At 42.1% G+C, this 20,561-nt stretch overlaps 1 protein-coding gene across 3 annotated transcripts in view; it reads right to left on the reverse strand.

Moving 5' to 3' along the window:
• The window catches only part of CNBD1 (cyclic nucleotide binding domain containing 1), a 180,769-nt gene extending 170,004 nt beyond the window's left edge, over positions 1-10,765 (reverse strand). For 2 of the 3 annotated variants that reach the window (XM_077351978.1, XM_077351976.1), the window contains exon 1: positions 4,853-4,948. In XM_077351978.1, the coding sequence (XP_077208093.1) occupies positions 4,853-4,862 (10 nt within the window). In that variant the 5' untranslated portion in view covers positions 4,863-4,948. Of the gene's footprint in view, positions 1-4,852; positions 4,949-10,653 lie in introns of those variants that run through there. The other variant, XM_077351977.1, reaches the window with a different exon arrangement.
• Positions 10,766-20,561: the final 9,796 nt, after the last annotated feature.

A 20,561-nucleotide genomic window follows, 5' to 3' on the forward strand; every position in this document is an offset into this window, starting at 1 on the left:
ATGATTGGAATAAAAGTTCCATTGACCTTAGGAGAAGGGCTAAGCAGATTTTAATAGCACTGAAATCATACAGGATTGATGAAAGGACTACCAGAGCTAGGGTATTGGTTAGGATGAAGCCTCTGGTTTAGACTACAAAAAAAAAAAAAAAAAGAACGTACCACAATTTCAGGAGAGACACATTATTTGAAGTAGTCTGTTGATAATAAAAGTTATTTCCAGACCCCAATCCAGGGTTTTATTGATGATTAAGAGAGGTGGGGAAGGATCTTAGCAGGGCTGTAATGCCATTGAGCCTGCTGTCCAGGAGGTCTAATTCTTGATATCTGGAAATAAGTTGTTATTCTGGGGAAACTCCAGGTACCACCAGGAGTGTATTTTCAATCCTTGCTGCAGTCATGTAGCCAATTCATCCCCATTCAGGACTATATAACCAAATTGGGACTGAATTGCAGGAATGAGTGGCAAATCCTTAAAGCTCTGCTTAATGTGAAGAATCATGCTTTATTGTCTGAAGATGCCAAGGTACTTTGTTCTATGTTTAAAAGTCCATCTTTTGTACTTGCAAAATGCTAGACAGCGGATCAGGTTTCCATGGATATCATCTATGTTCATCTGTGTTGTGGTTATCTGTATTTTTTTGAATTTTATGCTACTAAAGGTAATCTAGATCTATATTTTAAAAAACCCACAGGAGTATATATGGACTAGGGGCCAAGCCCATTGCATTCAGGAATACAATGGACACTAGATTGGAGGGGGGGTGGAAGAACTCTGTGGACAGCCTCCCACTCCCTCCAGGACCTAGAAAGGCTGCAGGCAGCTGTGATTGGCTGGCCACTGGACAGATAGGCAAGCCAGTTAGAAGAGGAGGCACACAGGGGTGGGACAGCTGCCCTGAGTGAGTGTTAATGGCTGAGTAGCACTTAAGCAATGAGACACGCTCCTCATCGAAGCCCTTACCAGAAATATTATATGTGGAACAGATAAGAAATGCTGATCATATCACATTATAATCATCTTAATACAATGATGATATAAGAATATCAAATTCCTCATCTTGAAAATCCTCCTTTTAAATTTGCATCTTCCTTTTTGTCCTGATCAAGCTAATCATTTTTCATGTCTGTGCCATTTCTGCCCATGAGGTTGGGAGTTCAATCCCAGCAGCCGGCTCAAGATTGACTCAGCCTTCCATCCTTCCGATGTCGGTAAAATGAGTACCCAGCTTGCTGGGGGGTAAAACGGTAATGACTGGGGAAGGCACTGGCAAGGACACCCTGTATTGAGTCTGCCATGAAAACGCTGGAGGGCATCCCCCCAAGGGTCAGACATGACTCGGTGCTTGCACAGGGGATACCTTTACCTATATACATATACATATACATATACATATACATATACATATACATATACATACATACATACATACATACATACATACATACATACATACATACATACATACATACATACATACAAGCAAGAAAGCCCATTGCAACCAGGAATGCAATGGATGCTAGGACCCAAGGGACACCGGCAGGCACAGATCTCTGTCTCTCTCACACAGCAGGAGCCATAGGAGGTAATCAGGGCTCCTAGCAGGGAAGCAAAGGTCGTTTGCAGTTTGGGGCTTGTTTGCAATTTGTCTCTGTCTGTCTCTCTCTCTTCCTCGCAGCAGGAGCCATAGCAGGTAATCAGGGGTCGTTTGTGGCTTGGCAGGGCTCTCTCTGTGTCTCTCTCAGGCATCTGAGAGCAAAGTGGCTAGCGTCCAGGGAAGGAGGGCGGGAGGTGGAAAGGGAGGGCCAATCAGCATGCACACTGATTGGCCCTATTTCATCTTGGACAGCCAGGACACTCTCCACCCCCAGGGCTGTTTCACAAATATTAAGAGGAACAATGGATAAGGATATATATATATATATTGACTATGCTATGTGTCAGCATAATATATTGTATATGAGCTGCATGAAGAAACTACATAGGTAGTACATTAAAATGTATAAATTGCACATAAAATACACATGCATACATGAAAAAATATATGGAGCATTTGCTTATCGCTAATAACACATATTAAAAGCAACAGGTTGGATCCTACCAGCTATTCCACTCTATCCAGTTCAATTTCTCTTCTCACTAAAGCCCAATAGAGAATGGCTTTTGTCCATGTGGGTCCCAGATTTCCTAGTACACCTGTTTCAACTGTCAACAGGGTCCTTCCTCTATCAGCAGCAGAAATATTGATAAGCTCCAACACAATGTGTGAATTAGATTTCAGATATTTTCATGTACATTCATGTAGATATGCACTTCTCTTTTGCATGCTCTGAAATTCTGAACTTCAAGGTTTTCCCCACCAACAAAATGTGCTATTTGCAAACAGAAACTTCACACGCGAATGATCAGGAAAGTCATCGAAAAACAATATTGTTTGTCCTTCAGTGTTACACTCAATTTGCAAAGATTCATTTGGAAAGCTCCGTACTGTGAATGGAACAACAGTGTATCTTATGTTCAGGGACTATGAGGATTGAGGGCTGAATGCTTCTGGGACTGGAACTGAGGGGGAAGGGAGAGAAACAGATCTAAAATGTCTGAAGAAAAGTTTTTGAGAGTACAGAAGAATAAATTGCTACAGATGCTTAATTGCCTCAGGTGCTCTGGGCAGGAGGCCTGTATCTAATGAAGCAATACTAGCGTAGCTTTTGAATTTCGTTGACACATTTGACTGCCTCAAATTATTGCTGAAAATAACTGGACCACTCTAAATGACTCAGAATGATTGCCAGAGAGGTCTGTCATTCAAGAAGAAGAGGCACAAACCATTCAGCATGAAAAAGAAAATCTTTGAGAACCCTCTCCCTAAACACTGGTTTAGCATAACTTTGTTGTTGTTGTCGTCTCCCCCCCCTTTTTTTTTGCTGTGGTGGGAAATAACATTCCCTGTTCACATCCATAATCCACTGCTAACCACAAATTAAACTCATTTTAATTCCTGTAAATTAGTTTTTTTAATTTTCTAATCCTTCTTAGCAGCTCCATGTGGCAAATGGAAAGCTATCGGCATCTGAGCATAGATGGTTATGTTTTCATGGCCCTTGCTAAGCAGAAGTGCATTTGATCATTGTTTGTCTCTCTTGGCGAAAACTCTGGTTTTCTTCTGAGCCAACTGGGTCTGCTTAAGAATATAAAGAGACAATTAGCTCTCCTCATATTTGCCAATAGACATCATTAGGGCTAAATCCTGAGTGGTCCAGAGAATCTATGAATCATCTGTATTTCCCTTTAGAGTCTTGTACACTGTGTATTTATTGCTGAAGTTCAGGTTTTGAGAATATGGAAATTTTCCAAACAAAATTACAATAAAATAATACTCGAGGACTGAAGAGATAAGGTGAACGTTCAGCAAAGCTCTTCACCAGCTGATCCCATTGGGTAGGTATTGTGATAGTGATGTTCTTTTGAAGATCTTTTCACATAGCAAGAAGTACTTACCGGAAATATATGTCTGTGTAATTAAATGAATGAAATGGTCTTTTGCAGTTCTGGTTTAGCAATTCAAGAATGATACATCCCTTGTACAGTCTACAGTGCAGTTCCAAAATTTTAGATTTGCCCCTTTCAGGTAAGTCAGTGAGAACTGACCAACAGCCAATGTAGTACTGTGAAAAAAAAACTTTTTATTTTTTTTCAGTTCAGTATGATATGCCAGTCAGAACGTGGATCAGTTAATTACACGTTTTCACAACGATCCTCAGTGGCTTTACTAACAAGAAACTGCTGAATCGATGATAAATTATATTTATGAACAAACATACATATACTGTCATATTTGCTTACTTATCTGTTGCTGAATAAACTTTATAAACCCAGATGTAAGGATACAAAGGTACTTTTGTCTTCAAAAGAAATAATACATAGGTCATTTTAGTGAAAGTTACAAGAATTTAAGTTTATACAGCAATAGATAAGTAAGCAAATATTTTTGTGTGTTCATAAGTATAATTTTTTGTTGTTTCAGCAGTGTCCTATTAATAATTATTATATTGTCATTTTATAGTTAAGCCACTGAGGAACATTGTGGAAATGTGAAATGAACCGATCCACATTCTGGCTGACATATCATACTGAACTGGAATAAAGAAAAGGTTTTTTTCCACATTACTATGTTGCCTATTGGTCAATTCTCATTGACTTTATGCTTGCTGCTATTGCTGACAGGTTACTTTCTCCATATCCCGTCCAGGTAAGGCCTGGAGATGTCATAGAATTAGAACTTATATCCAGCCTACAGAGATCAGCTGAGCTGACAAAACTGCTGCTTTAGAGGGTGGGATATATGTCAATATACTCTTTTGGGGTCCCTCCTCTCCCCAAATCCTGCCCTCTGCAAGATACACACACACACACACACACACCAGATCTCCAGAACTTTACAGCCTGGAGATGACAACCCTATTTTATCCTGCCCTGATATGTCATCTTTACCTTCCTACTTATCTGTCAATTTCATTTATAGATGTTACTTTATATGCCATTTGTTTCACAAAGGCATCTCTATGCAGAACTAAAATGAGGCAAACCAAAATCAATAACAAACTAATAGCAACATGTGGAAGCAAAAGATATTAATCAAAAGGGACATGTTGGCTGATCCCTAAAACTTAACCAAATTGCAGGCAACTGTGGCAGTTAATTAGAAAATCCCAAAAAGGAAGAGTAGTGTCGTAACGAACAACTAAAAAGTCCCTAAGGAATGCTAGTCCTTTATACAGGTAATCTGCTATTGTCCTCTGATGCTAATCCATGTCTCAAGTAACAAAGATTGCAAGAATATTAGGCTGCTTACTGATGTGCATTCTTTTGGTTTTTCGGGAGTAGAAAGTAGGAATAACTCGGTTTCTTCTGAAGGAAGCCTAACAGAATATTAGCTCAAATCTAAGAATGTTGGCAGATTGCTGATGAAATCACAAAAGACATAATGTCACCATGACCATCTGAGGTCATAATTGTGCACCAAGCTGAGGTTCAGCTTCTGCTTTGCACAGAGAAAATCCTAGGTTTGGCCCCTGTCATCTGTTAAAGCAAGTTGCTTGGAAGATCTGTATCCAAGACCTTGGAGAGCTACTGCAAATCAGAGTAGACAATGCTGACCCTTGAAAGACCACTGGGTTGACTTTTTAAGCAATCCCATGTGTTTAATGACACTGTTCCTGGACCCAGCTGTTTTAACTTAAAAAAAAACATTTACCCTCATTCAGATCTTCTTTTCCAACTGTGTGTGTAGCTAGCCCATGCCTAGCTATTACTACAAGGTCCCTTACATATATTGCCACTGTAGAACGTTCAGGGGAAGTGTCTTATAAGATGGATGTGCTATATCAGGGAAGTCGACATTGTTGTTGCTAGAATATTTCTGTAGACAAAACTCCCACACCTTACATTTGACACATAAGGGTCTGTCAGAACTCAACTGTTCTCCGCAAATTGATACTGGTGTCTAGGAATGGCTGCTCAAGCCGAAGTGGCTATAAAATAATGTGTCACTTGCCAGTTGTGTGGCAAGGGAGATGTGATGCATGTCTCGTCATTGCAGGCTATGCTTCGTTCAGATTCAGCATGGGGAAACATGAAGTGTGACATTACAGAGCCATTTGAAAATGTGCCAGCCACACTCACTAGGCTGTCAACCAATCAAATTATTTCAGAAAACGGGCAGAAGTGGTTTTAAAATATGCTATAAAACATTCATCAAAATGTAGATTAGGGCATTATATTATTTTTCTCCTAAAATTTCTAGACTTCTAGTTTCATCAGCCCTGACCAACGTAGAACTGATGCCACATTTCATCTCCCTATAGACACAATCAATTTCCCATGCTATTCCATAGGCAAGGGATACCTTCACCTGCACAGAAAACAGGAAAGCAAACACCTGCACCACAAACAAGTTAATGCTGCCAGCAGTGCCGGATTTAGATTAAGAAAGGCCCTAGGCTGTTCCACTTGTCAGACCTCCCCCCCCCAATTCCCTGCCAGTCCTCACAACTAAAGGAAGAGAGAGAATCAAGAATGTTTTAAATAAAACGGAGTAAAGGTAAGGATGATGACAGGTGTATAAAATTCTGTCATTCACAATTCCTCCTCTAAAATACATTGTATAGTTAAATACCATAGTGATTTGGGGGGGGGGGAGATGTTAAACTTAAACTTTTGCAATAGCCGAGCTCAGAGAGCTCTCAGCCTCACCTACCTCACAGGTTAACTGTTGTGGGGAGGGGAAGGATAGTTGATTATAAGCTGCTTTGAAATGCCTTTAGGTAGTGAAAGTGAGGTACAAAAACCTGGCTATTTTGCAGAGCAGTTATCTCAGAGCTGTCTCAATCCCACCTAGCTCACAGGGTGTCTGTTGTGGGCACAGGAAGAGAAATGTGTTTATAAACCACTTTGGAACTCCTTCAGGTAATGAAAAGAAAGGTATAAAAAGCTTTTATGAGTAACTGGTAATTATCTAGTTCTTTCTTGTTTTCTAACTTTCTATGTGGTCTTGTTGTTAGAGGACTTCTGGAACTGGCTTAAAAGCAACAGTCTCCACATATTAACAGGACAGGTGCTGCATGGACTGACTCAATAGATTAGATGTGGCTTTGAGCTTAGCAGTGGTCTTCTCGACCAAGGATGGCTATCTAATGGCTTCTCTTGTTCATGGTGCTTTACTAAAGAACCTGGAAACAGTTAAAAATGATGAGAAACAGAAAGCTGTTGGATGGTTCACTTTTATAAAGCTGCTGGATTGGAAGAAAAGCTAAATTTATTACTCAGATTTTCCTCCATGTGTTTGTTTATCAAACAGAGACAGCTGCAAACAGTGATGTATAGAGATAGCTGTGAATGAATGAAGAATGGCTGCCCAAGCTTTATTTTAGAGGCAAATTGAAAAACTTTCCTGAAAGATATACATGCAGCGTTATTCTCATCCAGTGCAGGTTTCTGGATTTCTACAATGTTGGCTTCTACTACTCCCCTGACTTGTAAAAGGTGTGTTGTGCAGTTAGGTATGCTGGGTGCTGGAGAAGGTGCTCATAGATGCAGACATCTCCAATGGATTCAAGGAAGACCACCGTTTTATAAATCCCCTGCCCTCTACCTCCTCCTCATCAGCAGGGACTGAAGGTTTTGAAGGGCTGCTGCCCTCTATGAGTACCAGAAGCTGCTGAAGAGTCCACTGGCATGGCTACAGCACCTGAACTGCTTCTCCCCACCCCCTTTGCTTGTAAGCACTTAAGCTGGGGCATGGCCAGTGGTGTTTCTGGCAGGGGCAGAAGCTGGGTATATCTGAGTACATGAGGTGGCTCATGACCTGGGATCTATGATAGTCCAGGGAACTGCTTTATACTGCTTTCTTGGGAAATTTTTGTCAGCCATTTAGAATCTCTCTGGGGAGAAAAGTGGCATAGGAATGCCAAAGTAAATAAGTGGCAAGCAGAGAACAACAAGAATGTCTACTGCCAGCACTGGGAAACAGATCAGGGGCAAATAGAGGAGGAGGGGTGCTTTGAACCAGACAGAGTACTGTTCCACAGTTTGAAGGACTGAAGATGGAAGGGACTGGTTGTGGGGGAAGAGAGATGTTCTCACTTTTCAAGCACAAATCTGCTTTCAAGATCTTCTTTCAGACCCCATGGGGAGTGCAGCCTTGTGTGAAGCTGCTTCAAGAAAAATTCTCCCATCTCTATAGGGTCCTTCGAACAGCAAGATGAGTATTCCCTTGTGTAAATGCTCCTTAGAGGAAGAAATGCTTTTGGTCACCAAAGGTTCCCAGGTGTGTGTTCTCTGAGCTCCACATCCTCTCACCATAGAATCCGTCATAGTGCAAAGTAGGTCCCTTCCTTTATAATTCAAAGTCAATCAAAGGGGCATCAAAATTGTGCAGCTGCATGCAGCTATGGTCTATTAAATACATAAAATACTTATTATTAAATATACCACCAATGTGCATCCACATGCAGCCAGCTGGGTGACCTTGGGCTCTCCACAGTACTGATAAAGCTGTTCTGATTGAGCAGTGATATCAGCGCACTCTCAGCCTCACCCACCTCACAGAGTGTCTGTTGTGGAGAGAGGAAAGGGAAGGCGACTGGAAGCCGCTTTGAGACTCCTTCGGGTAGAGAAAAGTGGCATATAAGAACCAACTATTCTTCTTCTTCTAAATGTACAACCACATCACATTAGAATAGGCATTTGAGTGGACATCCAAGAGTATTAATCACTGAAAGTAATATAACACTAACAAAAAGTACCCATGTTTGGATGGTGTGTTTTTGGATATGTATGCAGTTTGTGTAGTCCATGGACATCTGAAGAGCCAGAGTTTGGTCACCCCTGCACTCTAGGGAGATAGATACAATGTTACTCGATGCTTGAACTTTTGATCCCTAAGTTGGTTCTTATATGCTGCCTTTCTCTACCTGAAGGAGGCTCAAAGTGGCTTACAATCACCTTCCCTTTTCTCTCTCCACAACAGACACCCTGTTAGACAGGTGAGGCTGAAAGAGCCCTGATATTACTACTCGGTCAGAATAGCTTTATCAGTGTTGTGGTGAGCCCAAGGTCATCCATGTGGGGCTGCATGTGGGGGAGTGAAGAATCGAACCCAACTGGCCAGATTAGAAGTCTGCACTCCTAAACACTACACCAAACTCACATCAGCTGCACTCAGAGAGAGGCAGGACCAGATCTATCCTTCACAGAAGGCATAAAGCATGATAAACCCTGACTTGGGAATCAGTGCAGGATAAATAGATAACCTCTTTGATCAGCTCTGGTCTTCCTGGAAAATGGGATGTACAAACAATATGCTATTGGTTTACACTTATCTTAATAATGATAATATTAAATCACTTTTGAGGCCCATTGCACTTTTAATGGCTTTCTTGTATACCATATATTTAAGTTAATATTTCTGTATTCCAATTTGAGCATGTCATATTAATAAAGAAGACTGTCCCCAATTATTTGAGTAGGCTGACCTAAGGCCCAGGATCTTGCCTTCCCCCCTCCTCCTAGATCTGTGCCTCAGTCTGGTACCTAATTTGGCTGTGGAGGGGAGCAGAGGTTGCCAGCTCTTCATACTTCTTTTTAAATTGACCATCTAGAGCAGGGGTAGTCAAACTGCGGCCCTCCAGATGTCCATGGACTACAATTCCCAGGAGCCCCCTGCCAGCGTTCGCATTCGCTGGCAGGGGGCTCCTGGGAATTGTAGTCCATGGACATCTGGAGGGCCGCAGTTTGACTACCCCTGATCTAGAGGAATGGGGAAAGAAAAGTCAAGTGGAATCCATTTTGTCCTTTGAACTCACTCTAAACAATCCCTGATACTATACATACCCAACAGGAAAAAGCAATACTGCATTTCCCATCAGTGCTTGCCCATCTACTGATCAAAGAAAAACATCATTCGTTCTCTATATCAAACACGGGTGAATGGCTGAGTGATGAGACCCTAGAAGGAATCGGTTAGGGTGTGTGGTTATGGCAACCGTTCCTGTGAAACAATAAGGCAAAGCTTCCTTGGTTGCAATCTGGCAACTCTATCAGTGCCCCAAGCAACACTGCTACCTCCTTAGAAAAGCTGTCAGAATAACTGCTTAAGTGGAGTAAATCCTTCATATTCTGTAAAGAGTCTTCCACAATGGCCTCTATGTGTATTACAATGGGAGCTAGGTTTGCCAAGTCCTCTGGGTCACCAGCAGAGGATGGAGGGCAGGGTTGCAAGATCTAGGTTGGGAAATTCCTGGATCTTTGGGGATGGGACCTGGGGAGGGCAGGAACCTCAGTGGGGTACAATGCCATACAGCCCACCCTCCAAAGCAGTCTTCTGGATTGCCTCCCCAGCTGCCCCCCCCCCCAGGTTGCCTGGTGAGTTTTCTCACCACCCATGCTCCTTCCAAGACATTCTGCCAAGTGTTCCCGAGGGAAGTACACGGGGATGAAACAAGATGGCAAAACTTCTGGTGGTATCTGACAAAGGGAGCTTTGACCCTCAAAAGCATATATCCCAACAAATCTGATGGTTTCCAAGGTGCTGTTGGACTGAAACCTGGCTTCTGTTGGTGGCACTTCAAGCCATATGCCCTGCCAAGCCCAGCTGCAGACAGGCCTGCAAACACTGCAAAGACTGGCAGAGGAGGGAGTGGTTAGGGGAAGGATGCATGGGGCTGTGGAGGAGAGCCAAGCAGGCATTAAGGGGTTTGTGAGCAAGGGGCACAGTGGCGGCCCAAAGAGGCAATGGGGCTGGGCTGGGCTGGGCAGTTTGCCCAGGACTCTTTTCAGCCTGAAACCTTGCCTGGGCCTGAGTTACCCTCTTAAGCTTCTTTAATCATCAGGGAAAAGGAAAAGCATGATATTAGCATAATAAATACATGAAGACAATCTTAAGCACTTCAATTTTCCAACATGTTTTTTACAGCGTGTTTTAAAATAAATTTGCATACTCTTTCAGTGCTACAGATCTCAAAACCTGATTTTAATTGTTTGAAAGATGACGCTTAGCTCCTGAAACCTTAGCAATTTTAAGAGATGCTGAACTACCTGAACGTGAGAAGGAGGGGATAATTTACAAATGTAATGAGAAAACAAGTTTCAATTTACCTGCAGTTGTAATTATGAATTTCTTCTACAAAAGGAAAAGTCCTTCAAGTAATTTGTTTTCTGTGCTAGATCACACATCTCTGGATAGGTACACGTGGCTTCTACTCAGAACTGTATTGATTCTGGGATTCTACTCTATGACATAACCAGCATATGCAAAGCTTGCTCCTGGCAGGTGTTTGAGACAAGTATCCTTGTGATGCCCTGTAGAGTTACATCTAGCAAGAATGTAGCTGGACATGGATATCTTCAAAAGGGAAAACAGCAGAATGTGAAGCAGAAGTGTGGAAAGGGGATGCATGACTCATGTGAGCATATCCTCTTTTTAAGCTTCTATGATTGTGTTCATAGGTTACATATGAAAACAGTTCTAAATACCCAGAAGGAGTGAGAGGATGAACTAATTCACATCAATGAATATAATGGGTATTTCCGCACAAGTAAAATGTTCCTGGACGGCTTTGGCATGTTGGCGGCATATATAGCCACCTCCACATGACATCATCAATATCCTGAGGCTGTCCAGTAGCTGGGTCTCAATTCAGCTATTTTTAAATCACGAGTTCAGGAATCTAGGAAACTGGATTTACCACCCTAAATCACGCAAACCACTGAGCAACCAAGGATAAGACTATATGGTGGGGAAAATCTGCAGAATTCTCAGCAGCTTTTCCCACCATCCCCTCTCCATTTCCTGCTTTGATAAAAAAAAAATTTTAATGGTGCAGCCCGTGTTGTAGCAGGACCGTATACCCACACTATCCAAGGTGAAATAAAATCTTCTTTAAAGTGTCCACAGTCTTCCTTGGATCAGCCAGGCAAAACACAGCCCCCTTTTTGTTTTCTGGCAGTGGGAAATGAGCTGGGAAAGGGGTGGCGGGTGATCAAGCAGCTTTGTCCCAATCATTCAGTCATGTGTTTGCTTAGTTTTTAACTTACCATTAACACAAAATGTATTTTTGGGTCTCAGTTACCTATCCAGACTTCTTACAACTCGGACAGGGGAAAACAGTCCTGTTTGCATCTTCTGGAGGTGGGAAATGATCTGGGAAGGGGGAGCGGGTGATCTGGCTGCCCTCTGCCAATCATACAGGTATCTGAGCAGCTTGTTTTAAAGCCAACCATTAGCACCAGGGACAATGTGCAGCATCTCAGAAATCCACCCAGAGAGAAATAAAATGTAGAAAAATGCATATCCCAAAAGGGGAGGGGGGGAGGAAATGCTGTATCGTTCTGGCATTTCTCCATAGCAACGGGGCAGTGTTGATTTTATTAAAAATGTATATATGTTTTGGCATAATCGCATAGCAACGTGAAAGTGTTTTTTGTTGTTGTTTTTTTTCAAGAATTTTGAGGCTGGGGGGGGGGAGTTTCAGTCTGTGAGACAACTGCTATGTTGTGATTGGTGGCTTGCTGTGATTGACAAGCCAAGGAGCAGAGAGAGAAGTTTGGCTTGTTTTCCCTTGCAGCCTCAACAGGGCAGAGGGAAAACGTGGGAGGGGTCTCCCCATAAGGAAGGCTGCAAACAAGAGATGTACCATCCCATGTTTGCCAGCAGGAAGCCACTCACGTTTTACACCTCCATGCAGAAATGCTCTAAGTACAGTGGTGCCATTACTAGCTTTTAGAGCTGCCAAACCAAAATATTTTTATTCAACCTGGTATTTCACTGTATTTTATCTGCCCATTATGGTCTCTCCTTGCTTTCATATTGTTGCTGCAATGCTTCATAAAGATTTATTTAACTGGTTGCTGTTGTCTCACCTTATTCAGCTTTATGTTGTACACATGAAATTTTAAACTATATTATTTATTTTTCATTTTATGCTGTTAGCTACTTCAGGAAGCTGTAGGATAGAAAACTTTTAAATAAATAAATATTTCATGCACTGTCTCACAGTACTTGTCCCTCCTTTCCCTACTATAAACTCAAAGCCCTAAATAAATATTTTCTGGAAACTAAAATTCTGCCCAAAGTAAAATAAAACTGATTTGCAAAACAGGTTATACCTGCATTGTTGAGCTCTCCATACCAAGAGCCCTTTATTGTTTTGTATTTCCCAGATGTGCACACCCCAATGGTTAAAACCAGAGATCAATTTATTTGAAGTTCCAGGCCTTCCAGCTACTCTCCCGTTCAAAGGAAGGCAAGAGCCAGCATGGTGTAGTGGTTAAGAGCAGCAGCCTCTACACTGGAGAACTGGATTTTATTTCCCACTCCTCCTCCTCCTCCACATACAGCCAGCTGCTGACCTTGGCCCAGTCACAGTTTTCTCGGCCTCACCTACCTCACGGGGCATCTGTTGTGGGGAGAGGAAGGGAAAGCAGTTGTAAACTGCTTTGAGACTACTCCAGGTAGTAAAAAGCAGGGTAAAAAAAAAAACAGCTCTTATTCTCCTCTCTGTTGAACTCTGCAAATGCAAAAGTAGCACACATAATGTTGAGACATTTCATTGTGACTCACAGAGTATAAATGAAGCCTGTATGATCAGTTGCTCCCTAACCAGCCAGTATGCTGAAGACTGCCAGGGGGTCAATGCAGAACTGATCATTTTGAAATGTAAGCAAATATTCAAGGCAATCAAAAGAGAGATTTGACTGGACAAAAGAAACCCTGGCATTTTGAACAAGCTAAGTTCATATTTCATATGCTGAGCATACATTTTGGGAAGTTTGCAGCGGACCAGTGGACACATAAGAAAATATAAGTCCTCAATCTAAATCTCAATATTTTTATACCTTACCTCCCCAAAATCTTGCCTTAGTCACCTTGTATGTGTCCTCACATACTAGACATCAAGACATAGAACTCAAAACCAAGAAGAACATAATGAAGAGAGCAGTATATTTCCCTGACTGCTCCTTAGAAGGCCAGATCCTGAAGATGAAACTCCAATACTTTGGCCACATCATGAGAAGGAAGGACTCCCTGGAGAAGAGCCTAATGCTGGGAGCGATTGAGGGCAAAAGAAGAAGGGGATGACAGAGAATGAGGTGGCTGGATGGAGTCACTGAAGCAGTCGGTGCAAACTTAAATAGACTCCGGGGAATGGTAGAGGACAGGAAGGCCTGGAGGATCATTGTCCATGGGGTTGCGATGGGTCGGACACGACTTCGCACATAACAACAACAACAACAATGATATTTCATACTGTTGTCACCCACCCTGAGCAACATGGAAGGACAGGCTAAAAATAAAATGTTATATTATGATTGTTGTTGCTGTTTGCTGGCAGGGGCTCATGGGAATTGTAGTCCATGGACATCTGGAGGACCACAGGTTGACTACCCCTGTACTAGTACACTTACTCATCCCCAAAGGGATAATGAAAGATGCACAAAAAACAATAAGGCTGTGTAATTTAACCAAGAGACAAAGAAAACTGCCTGGTTACTGAGTATTGAGAGAAGCTGATGTTTAAAGAGAAAAGAAGAGAAATCAGTCTTCTCCAGTCCCTAAGAGCTTATTGAGTCCTGAAAGGAGAGGTGCCAAAATTGCTCCTTCCTCTCAGAATTTCTCACAGACTGATCCTACACTGAAGGTTAATGAGTATTCACTGAGGTGGAATAAATGGTCTCAGAAAGGAGGAAATAAACTCTTATCTGACGAATGTAAAACGCTCTTGCAATACCTGAACTTACTTAAGGTCTTGAGGTCATTTTAAGGCAGAAGGCCCATAATATTTTGGCAGCCCCTTCAATTGTTTCTGAATTGCAGAACTTGTTACAGGAATGGCTTATCTATCTATAAACTATGACTTATCTATACTTACACCTTGCCAGTTAACTGAAATTTTACTGTTTTACTATTCCCAGATTATCAGGATACTGAAAGTATTTGCTGTGCCAAATTTTGGATGTTATTTGAATTGTTTTGCTTTCTAGATTTTTACGAAATTAAAAGCTTACCATACTCTATTGTATTTCTACCTTTTAGAGATATTCATCACAGACACACATATGCAAAAAATTGGCCAAAAAGAAAAGCTTTTGAATATTGTCCTAGATATTCTTCAGAAATAATGTGAGATGTGAGTTGACTGGTAGGGTGGTATAAGGCCAATCAAGACGCAAATAATTTCCTTGGCATAAAATAGGCCACAGCTTTATTAACTACACCAAACTAAAGGTTGGCCTGGCAGGAGGTATAGAGTAACCCCCCACGCAGCCATCCAACTGCTGACATGGACTCAAGGGATGCCCTGGGTCCCCCTCCCTCCCAGCCGGAAGGAAGGATCCCTTGCCCCTTGATACCCTCCTCAGGGAGGAGGCTGGTTAAATGGTTGTCGGGCATCCACCTCATCCAACCATCTTTACCTCCCAGCTTCCCAGTGTTGTTGTTAGACGGTCTCTTACTGAGACCCCCACCCCAGGGTCCCAGTACGTAGACTGGTCCCTGACAAAATACTTTACCTTGTGCCCCCTATTCCACAGCTGCAACAATTATAACATTCCCAATAACTGCACAACAGGGTGGGAGGGTGGGTCACTGTTGTCCAGTTCTCTGCGGTAGACAAAGGGGCAAGCTCCTGCAAATGGTGCCTTAAAGAGGAGCCCAGGAGCCCATTCCTTCATGCTGCTGCTGGAGTATGCCCACTGGCATGCTTCTTCTGGGCTTAACACATCACATCCTTCCTGGCCTGCCCCACCCCCCTGCCAACTGTGGCCTCTGCTAACTCGTGGCAACTCTTTATTAACATGCTTAGCTGAGTTTATTGGATTTATACATTCTCAGGTAGCTAAGTTATGGATGAATATGTAAATGGGATATAAATGTGGTGTGAGAGATTGACTAATGTTGTCCTACTTGTTGGTGTTCATGTGTGTTTAGTCAAGAATTGTCACTTCATATTCTTGGGGCTCAAAACCCCAGTCCCATGACTTCTGTCAGATATTTCCTTCAGCCTGGCCTACTCCTTCCTTAAGCTCCTTCTCACATCCCCCACAAATCCTTCCTCAATACTCACTTATGTAGCTATCTAGGCTCATGATCATGTTGCCATTACAACATAGTCACGAAGCTAGCAAGAGCATGTGTAAAGTTAAGACCAAATACTGCAACTCAGGTGCCAGTCCTCTAAATAGTATTACCACACTACCTCTCAGTGTGTTCATTTGGGAAGGGTGACTGTCCCGATTTCAAGTAGTGGTACTGGACCACAGGTAACTGCTGATGGCTAAGATGTTTTTCTGCCCAAGACACTTGCTACTAAGAGTAAAAAGTACTTACCAAAAGAAATCAGTGACCTGGCCTGGTGTAAAGTACTTTCATATGTTTATTTCTCAGAGTAGAAGAAATACTTACCAACTTCACTTTACCATATGTTAAAAGGGTTAGCTGTGATGTGACATAGGTAATGAAGACAGGGACATCAGTTTGGATTTAACATTTTTTAAATTCAGCAATGGAAGAGGACACTTTGTTAAATTTTAGACATTTTCAAGGAAAAACTGAACAGGCATTTGCCAAGGTATTCTGTCTGAAGTGTAGTTCACTGCCTGCCTTTTTATGTAAGAGTCACTGATAAAAGATAATATTTGATGACCTGAACACATCCAAAGAATGCTTCTAATAGGTATATTTTATTCTCCTCTCATGGATCTTTTTTTTTTTTTAAAGAAATGGATGAAAAGAAGCTAGAAATGTTCCTTTCTCCTGGTTCAGAGGAAGCCATTTTATACTGTTTCATATACTCAGAGCAATTCAAACAGTAATTCAGCTCAGTCAGCTAAGAAGAAAGTCTATAACAAATTAATGAAATCAGATCAACATCTTTCCTTGACCATTTCTGCACGGAGGAGGACAATGTGCGTCACCTCCTGCTTGCAAACACCTCCTGCTTGTAAACCACGCATCTTGCCACTTCCTGATGGGGGACATCTCCCACATTATCATGCCATCTCATTGTGGCTGTTCCCTTCCTAATGAGGTAGTGGAGAAGATGGAAGCATGGACGACCCACAGTTTTCCCCCTGCTCCTTTGGTTGACAATCAATGCAATCCACCAATTCCCTAACAGAGGCAGTTTGGGGGACTCAAACTTCCTTCTTCCCCACCCCTGAGTCCCAAAATTAATTTTAAAAAAAGATGCACTTCCACATTTTTATGGGATCATGCCACAACAGTGTGCGCTGTTCTCAAGATTTCTCAAGATTTTTTGGGGGGGATTCTTTGTATAATGATCTCGATTTATGTTTGGGTAGATTTCTGATAGGCTGGCTATGGTAATTGGACTCCAATGATTGTGTGTTCACAATAAAGATTAAAAATACAGAATATGGATGCCATGCTAATAGGGAGTTGTCTGCTTCATCACATGCCCCCCTTCCCCTTCCATGCCCTATATCAGAAAACAGAAACATGAATGTGTTTTAAATAGGGTTGCTGCTTGCTCCCAATATTACTGTGCACACTGAAGAGAACACGACTGTACATTTTATTTCTGCTGATACATAGGCATGTCACTTTGCAGTCCCATAGCAACATGGACTGTGCCATTTTTTTAAAAATAGTGATTTATAAATGCAGAGGGGAGGGTTGGTGTAAGGGCAGGCAAAACACTATAGAGACTGTCGTGCATTTCTTCTTTCAGACAGGCTTGTCCCTGTTTGCGCCTTGTTGTGCACCATGCCAAGAAAAGGAAAATGGATTCTACCACTTTCGCTCATCACGGGGCAAAGGGAACGAAAACTCACGCTAACCACTGGAGAGCTACAAGTTGCTGCAGATGTCATGAGGAAGCAGCATTAAAATCCATGAACAATGAGAGGCTGGGCAGGGGCAAATTCCTCATGCAGAAATGGTCCTTGATTTAAACTGTTGCACCTCTATTCATACTAGAGGGAGGGAGTCGAGCAGGTTTCTTTAATCATCTTTTATCATCATTTTAATCCCTTAATATATTGTGAAGGAAAGCTGAGTAAGTGATATGGGCTAGCAGGAAATATTTGCGGCATGAGCTATCCCTTGCTCCCCATGGAGTCCTCCGTGCTAGTAAATGTCTTGGATGAAAGGGCTAGAACAATTTGTATGAACATTATTGTATAAGTATTTGTGTGGAGCCTTGGGCGGGCAAAAGCTTTCACTGCATCCTAATCATACCTCATATGTAGTGTAACACTATACAAAGGAGGAAGATTATATCTTAGGGTCATCCATGTCCAGTAAGCCCAGGGACCCACCAAAATCTATATTCTTTGGACAAATTCCTTAAGGGAGGATATACTTCTCACACAGGGATTTAACAACACAAGGTTCATAGGATGTTCCTTGCCACAACACTGGAGAGGAAAATGTTTTTGTTTCTGTTTCTGAGGGAACACAGCCTTCTCAAGAACCATCCTTGAGAAATATCCGTGACAAGCATGACAGATGTTTGATACTTATTTCCCAGTCTCATGCCTTGGCTTCAGCAGTGCATAGCACTATCTTACTTACTTGTATTGAACTCTCTTAATACAGCAGGGGTCCTTAATGCAGCAGGGGTCCTGGCCCAGGGTTCCACAAGTCCTCCATGGAGATTCTTTACTGAGAAAAGTTATCTGAGCTGAAAAGCTTAATTTTGTGAAGCTGCACATCCAGGAGAAAACTGCCTAACCTTTTCCCTTGTGTTATATAATTCCTCAGAGTTCTCCCCACACTATTCTACACTGGGAGGTTGTCCAAGGATTTAGCCAAAGCTGCCATCAGTATTCAGATAACATCCTTTCTCGAATTTTCAGCAAACTTTATGTGTTCTAAATGAGTCACTAATGGTCTGGATGGCCAATGAACTAATGCACAGTCCAGACAAGATAAAATTGCTGTGGGTTGAGGAACAGATAATCAGGAGTCAGCATATGTTCTAGATAGAGTTGCACTGAAGGAGCAGGTTCATGTTTTGGGTATATTTTGAGAACCATTCCTGCAGGTGGGTGCCCAAGTTTGAACTAGAGCACTTTAACCATGTTTGGGTGATCAAATATTTGTAACCCTTTAAAAAAACACAAGATATAGACAACCTTGGAGGTGGTGCATTTCACAAAACTGTGCAATCATTCTGATCTTGGTTTATGTGTAGGGCCCTGTTTTCATGATCTTGATTTGTTGTTTTGTTTTTTGAATTACTGTAAATGAACTGGGATATTTTTCCAATAATTTTGGGAGGGTCCCAGTTTTTTGCTCATTTTTCTGCCTCTCAAAGCAGCAGGAGTGTAGAGGAAAAGAAAGGAAGCCAGATCCAAAACTTACCATGGTGGCATTGTCCCTGCCAGACGAGCATCAGAGGTAGCAGAGAGCCTGCCCCATAATCAGAAAATGGTAGACAAACTGGCTGGCTCCTGGACTCCCACAAGGCTTGGCTACCTCAGCAACCATTCCCCCACCCCAGCCTCCAGGGACTTGATATTTTCTTTTTTTTAAAAAAATTCAGCAATTGAATGGTATTAGACCAACATAGCAATACAGCAGGTACCAGGTACTCTGAAATCCCAGGTTTTATTTTTTAAGTATCTCTTTCTGTCACAGAGATATAATATTGTCCTTTATATTTTTGTAACAGAAGAAGCTAGAGATCTACTTTTTAAAAGAAAGGAAACCTGGGAATCCCTATATTGTTACTAGAATGATGTTCAATTGCTAGTTAAAATATAAAAATATAGAGCCCCCAGTGGTGGGGAAGAAAGGAAATGGCAGCCAAGTGGCATGGGAATTCAGGAGCTTGCTAGACTGACATCTATTTTCCATTTAGGAGAATGGGCTCTGCTACCTCCTGTGCCGACAGTGAGGGTAAACCAGTGCTGGCGTGATAAATCTGGAGCTAATCTGATCCCTTCCTTTATAAGAATTTTTAAAAAACGAATAGGCCATGGGAGAGGCCAGGTTTAACTGGCCACCAATTGTTTGGGTCTTTCTTCCCAAGGGAGGAAAGATGTCAACAGCAATTTCCTGAGTGACTTCCTCTCTCATCTCCCACACACCTGCTTCTTCCCCAAACCCTGAAAAACTCCCCAAATTCCAGAAGATACATTTTCATTGCTCCCTGAATTTTTGTGGTGTTTTGCGGCATTTTGGGTGTCTCTCGGATTAACCTAACCAAAGACAATTCGGCCACAGTGGTCTCTCTCAAGCCAAAGCAGAACAAAATAACAAGTGTATTCCAGTTCTTGCAAATAGATTCTAAATATGTTTGCTCATAAGTATGTCTCATCGACTTCGATGTCTTAGGATGACAGCCCTAATTTTCATTTATACAGACATATAATTCCTAAAACACCACTTGAGAGGAAAACTGTAGAGGAATGCCCCTCAACAACAGTGCCCTGTAGACTCGTCAGACCTGCAAGACTCAAACACTGACAGTAATCACTGGTGCAGAGACATCTATTGTGTGCTAAACTAGCTAAGCTTGACCTGTCTATGTCAAGCTGACACCTGAGAAGTCAATGTGACCATGGAGCAGTGGCATTCAAACTCAGCTGAACGGTGACGCGCTAAAAAGGAAAAAATGGAATCTGTAACTATATGGATTTGGAGTGACAATGGTGGATGCCAGTAGGCTTAATACTGTTTCTTACAAGCTACAACAAGTGCCGTGGTAGGTAACATAAGTGATTGTGAGAGCAATATTACATATCCACATATTATACCTGTGGAAACTCTAATGCACAGCAGCAGCAATGCTTGTTATGTATTGGTCATTGAGGCTACAATAGCAGCACCTACAGCAGTGGTTCTCAACCTGGGGGTCAGGACCCCTTTGGGAGTTGAATGACCCTTTCACAGGTGTCGCGGCAGGGCAAGCAGCTTGGACAAGTGGCACCATCTACACAACAGTCTTGTGGATTAGATTAAGATAGAGCGTTCAGCTGTCTAGAGCAGCGGAACAAAGTGAGATTGGCATGGTGGGACAAGAGGCAGAACTGAACTG

Source organism: Paroedura picta, chromosome 9 (assembly GCF_049243985.1).
Source record: "Paroedura picta isolate Pp20150507F chromosome 9, Ppicta_v3.0, whole genome shotgun sequence".
Taxonomy (NCBI): Eukaryota; Metazoa; Chordata; class Lepidosauria; order Squamata; family Gekkonidae; genus Paroedura; species Paroedura picta.